Raw genomic sequence first — 5,153 nt, forward strand, 5'->3', positions numbered from 1 at the left:
CGGAGGGAGTAACACGATAGTGATAGATAATATTAATGAGAGGGTTCAGTCTCATAATGGATGGAGTGAGTTGGTAAGTGTATTTTATTAAAATAAATAAATTAATTAAAAGACTTTACTATAAACTATACTAAATGTCTATTAACATGAATGCATTTTAAATAAAATAATATATAAATGACATGAGAAAAATAAGGATGGATTTGGAAGTATACCTTTGTTAACAAATTAGTAGTTGCTTGAAGACTCTAAATGAAGTGATAGCTTCCAACCTTGTACATAAGCACAATATGCAGCAAGAAATTGATTGTAACCGTTTCTTTTCCTTAAAAAAATATTAGGAACAATTGTTGCAAACGTTTTTTCGACTCTTTTTCTCACGCACCTTGTATCAACTCACACACTTTCTAACAATTCATATCTATCGTCTCTCCTATATATACATCTATCTCTTCCACCTTCCATATGTACTAGCACACATTTTCTCAGCCTTCCTACTTCATTCTGTTTTACACTCTCCAACACAAAGTTCAAAAAATCTAGAGAGTGTGTGAAACAGAAAACTTTAAAGAGATCATGGGAAGTGCTAGTATTATTCCTTTAGTTTTGATGATTGTAATGCAATTGGCATACTCAGGAATGAATATAACATCAAAAATTGCCATTCTTGGTGGCATGAATCCTCTCATCCTAGTTGCATACCGTCAGATCTTTGCGACGGTTTCGATAGCTCCATTTGCGTACTGGCTAGAACGGTAATGTTACATACATACTACATGCATGCTAAAAAAATTAACATAATATATAGATTTATATTTTCTCATACATGTTTTTTTTTTCTTTTCGATTGGTTCTATTTAATTTCATATACATATATAATGCATGCATGCATGCATTAGTGATGTTGTACATATTCAAAATCAAGTAGAGTTTTGATGTACTTCAATTTTGACCTTTGAGTTGAGTTCATTGATATTTGACATTTTGACATTTGAATCTTCTTCTTTCATTATAAAATAAATAAATTCAAATAACGGTAACAAAAAGTTAAAATAGCATTTTCCCCTCTTAAAAAATTGGTATTCTGACTCTTACCAAATTAGAGATGAATTTCTGCTGCTATTTTAACTTTTTGGATTTTCATTTAACAATACAAAAAAGTTTGTTCTATATTTCTCTGTTTAGAATAATTAAGTACATTTCTTGTATGTTTAGTTTAATGGTTTTCAAGTTATTGGAAAAATCTCAAGTCAATTGTAAGAGATAATGCTTAAAAAAAAGGTTTATAATCTGTCCAAATTTTATAAGTCACTTTTTGTATTAGCTAGGCTTATAAAACAAAAAAGGAATGGTTGATAAAATTGGTGTGAAAAAAGGTCATGCACCTTGCTAGCTAAAAATTTGAAATAGGACAAGACCACACCAAGATTTAATTTTCAAACCCTAGTTTAGTTAACCTTAATTAGGAGATTAATCCAAGCTTAAAAAATAAAAGAACATTTGCACAAACAATCTTAAAACAGAATGCTGATGATATGCATGTTTGACGCGTTATGGGCTTTGAGTGTTTTATGTCACGTGCCAGAAACCATCAACTTTTTTAGAGCAATTGTGCTACACGTTTCACATTGTTTCTGAGTATTAATGTGCAAAATGTGTAGAGTTTTAGTTATGCATGATTTGAATAATGTCAATATTTCCATTCACTTTTTTTTTGTCTTACCTCTAACAGAAAAATGTTCGGTGGAAGTTGTCATGTTGTTAATTACTAGCATGCATACGTTTGTAATTTTAGTTTGTACTGAATACCAAAAATAAACTGCACTATATATGTGCCTTGTATATGATTCAAATTTTTATGTCACGTTTTATTAAGTATTCTTTTGTCCCTTCCTCAGGGATATGGTTCCAAGGATGACAAAGCGCATTATGGTTCAGATATTGTTATCTTCCATAACTGGGTAATCTTTTTACATTTCTACCCTTCATGCTCAAGTTGCAATTCTTTTTATTTTATTTATTTTTTCTAATAAATAAAATTAATTATATAATGATTGATTTAGAGATCGAAATGACACAAAATAATTCTAATTTTTTGACACAATTTCAAAATGTGACACTTTCTACTTTAACTAAATAGTATATATTAGCATTTGAAAACTAAATGTTGAGTATGAATGCAGAGTAACAGGAAATCAAGTTCTGTATTTCGCGGGGCTAAAATATACAACCGCAACAATTGCATGTGCCCTCACCAATTTGCTCCCAGCATTTACATTTGTCCTAGCAATCCTCTTCAGGTTGGTATATCAAATATTTAAATTGTACTTGAAGTAATTAAAATAAGAAATTTGATTTTTAATTAATTTGTTTGGTGCTATAGACAAGAGAATTTGGGAATCAAGAAGAAAAGTGGTGTAGCAAAAGTGGTAGGGACAGTTCTGTGTGTTGGTGGAGCAATAGTTTTATCATTTTACCATGGACAAGTAATTGGTATACCAGAATCAAAAATTCATTGGAGTTATGCAGAGAAAATTGAAGGAGCTGGTGATAACTCCTCTGCTGCCCAATCTAACGTGCTTCTAGGCCCTGCTCTCTTAGTTCTCAGTGCTCTTATTTGGTCACTATGGTTCATCATTCAAGTAAGCATATGCATTATATATATAATTCATATCATATAATAATATATTAATATTAACAATAAGTTATTTTGTTTTGTTTGTCAATTTCAGGCAGATATGAGCAAGAATTTTCCAGTACCTTATACAAGCACAACCTACATGTGTTTCTTGGCAAGTTTTCAGTGTGTGTTCATTGCCCTGTGTTTTGATCATAGAGTCTCATCTTGGTCACTCAGTGATGCTATGAGACTAACCTCTTCTCTTTATGCGGTACATTCATTCATTTCTTTTATTGGTTGATCACATAATTTAAATTTTTACTTTATTTATTTAGTACTTACTCTATAATATATGGTACTAATTTTGTTTTCAGGGAATAATTTGCACCGGGCTGTCGTATTGTATAATTTCATGGACCATCGAGAGAAAAGGGCCACTTTATGTCTCTGTATTTACCCCCTTGCAGCTTATCATCACAGCGTTTATTAGCTGGGCTTTTCTACGGGAGAAATTATATGTTGGAACGTAAGCAATTTAATTGATTATTTAGTTCATAATTACATAGTACCTATCAATCATCTATCTAATTATATTAATTTGGTTTGTTACTACTATAGTGCATTAGGGTCTTTGCTGATAGTTGGTGGACTTTATTCTGTTCTATGGGGAAAGAGCAAAGAGGTTGATAACAACAAAGTGGAGGATGCTACTGATGATGATGATGATGATGAAGCTATAGTGATGCCATTGCCACCATCAATTAAGAATGACATGGAAATGCAATCCTATATGCCATCATCCAATGGTAACAGCCACTAAGGAAATTGGAGCTGGATGGATCATATGAGGCAATTGAGAGGATCCAATTGCAGGATCAATTATTTATGTTTTAGTTTTTTTTTTTGTTTTGTTTTTCTTAGCGGCAAATTATATTATTAGTATTAAAATACACACCAAGGTCACATTTGAAATCCAATTGTAGTAGTATTGGCCTCTGTGTGGGTGTGGGTGTGGGTGTAAGCTCGTGTACTGTCACATTAGAAAGTGATTCATAACCATTTATGTATCAATCAACTATCAACTTCAAATTTTTAAAGCCGTATCAGTTTATTAGTTTATTTGACATCTGCCAGAATTTTGTTCACCTAAGTTAAGTTCATTTTCAATGATGCAAGGAAATTAGTACTACATGTTATTTGTTTTAGACTGGTATCTAAATACTGAAAATAGATAAAACTAACGATTTTACATAAATTACAAGCATTCAATAATATAGCCAATAATACTAGCAAGTTATTAATTAATTCCTTGTAAAAGATCATTTTATACTACATCATACTTGGTGCTTTTACAATCAGTAAAATCTTGGTATAAGTATAAGTGCTACTAAAAAAATGTTGGCATAAGTGAAAGAAATAAAAAATAAAAAATAAAAATTGCATCAATATATACTTGAATTTATTATTCTAACTACATCTTTTATGGTTCTTAAGTTATTTTTATTAGCAAAAGATATTATCCGTACACAGAAGAAAATACTAATATTACAAAAGATCAACCTCTTACCTTTTAAAGGCATTACAAGTTTCGACAAATTTAAGCATTCCATGGGATCAACAAGCCGGTCAGAATATTGAAGATTAAGACCCCAAAACCAATCAAGAGACAAACCTAGGGGTGTAACGATCAGTTTTCAATAAAAAAAAAATTGTTTCAACCGAGATGAAATCTTCATCAGTTTATTTTGGTTTGGTGTTCACTGTTTTTCAAAAATGGAACCAAACCATACTAATTAGGTTAGTTAGATTCCGTTCTATTGATCAGTTTATTTAAAAACATAATTAAAAAAATTCAACGTTCACGTAGGTATACATGAGTTAATCCAAATACAAATTTATTTTATTAGTTTAATTTCATTTTTCAGAAACATACAAGTTATCAAACTTTTTTCTCTTATTACATATAATACATATAGACATAGTATAAACAATCTCAATACAAGTGGGAATAGTTAAAGTTTGAGAAGACTATTAGAAAAAATTTCAGTTGATCAACCGTTGAACAATTTCCCTACACAATTTGAATTTAAATAATTTTTGTCATAGAGAAAAATATAAACACAAACTGAACCAAAATAAAATGATATTTTTCAAGGCAGGAAACAATCATAAAATTAAGGCATATAATAAGTATAAAATAAGGCATAGTACGGTATTTTTCCAAAAGTTTCAAGGCATAAACATGAAAAAACTAACCAAGAGATCGTCAATCTCAGCAACAATGAGGAAGGATGGGTTGGTGGTAGGTGACGGCTATGGTTTCTCTTTTTTAGTATAAATGAAATAGAGTTTGAGTGATGACATGAGATGATGATGGGAGAAAGTAAATGGACCAAGGAGTATTTTATGTTGGACTTTAATTTTAGGTCTAATCATAAGTGTGGGTTAAGAGGGATGATTTTAGTAAAATGAAGACTGAGGTTAGCATCGGTTCGGTTCATCGATTCTTTGGATTTCAAAATAAAACAACGAG

General features: G+C 30.7%; 1 protein-coding gene across 1 annotated transcript; it reads left to right on the forward strand.

Moving 5' to 3' along the window:
• Positions 1-201: 201 nt before the first annotated feature.
• On the forward strand, positions 202-3,739 carry UMAMIT25 (nodulin MtN21 /EamA-like transporter family protein). Its single transcript, XM_085726417.1, has 7 exons — positions 202-755; positions 1,899-1,961; positions 2,184-2,300; positions 2,384-2,642; positions 2,733-2,891; positions 2,995-3,146; positions 3,239-3,739. Exons 1-7 carry the CDS (start codon positions 577-579, stop codon positions 3,438-3,440), a joined length of 1,131 nt encoding a protein of 376 aa, XP_085582543.1. The 5' UTR covers positions 202-576; the 3' UTR covers positions 3,441-3,739.
• Positions 3,740-5,153: the final 1,414 nt, after the last annotated feature.

The sequence above is a fragment of the Medicago sativa genome, chromosome 7, assembly GCF_051527215.1.
Source record: "Medicago sativa cultivar Bolivia chromosome 7, Bolivia_mono, whole genome shotgun sequence".
NCBI classification, from domain to species: domain Eukaryota; kingdom Viridiplantae; phylum Streptophyta; class Magnoliopsida; order Fabales; family Fabaceae; genus Medicago; species Medicago sativa.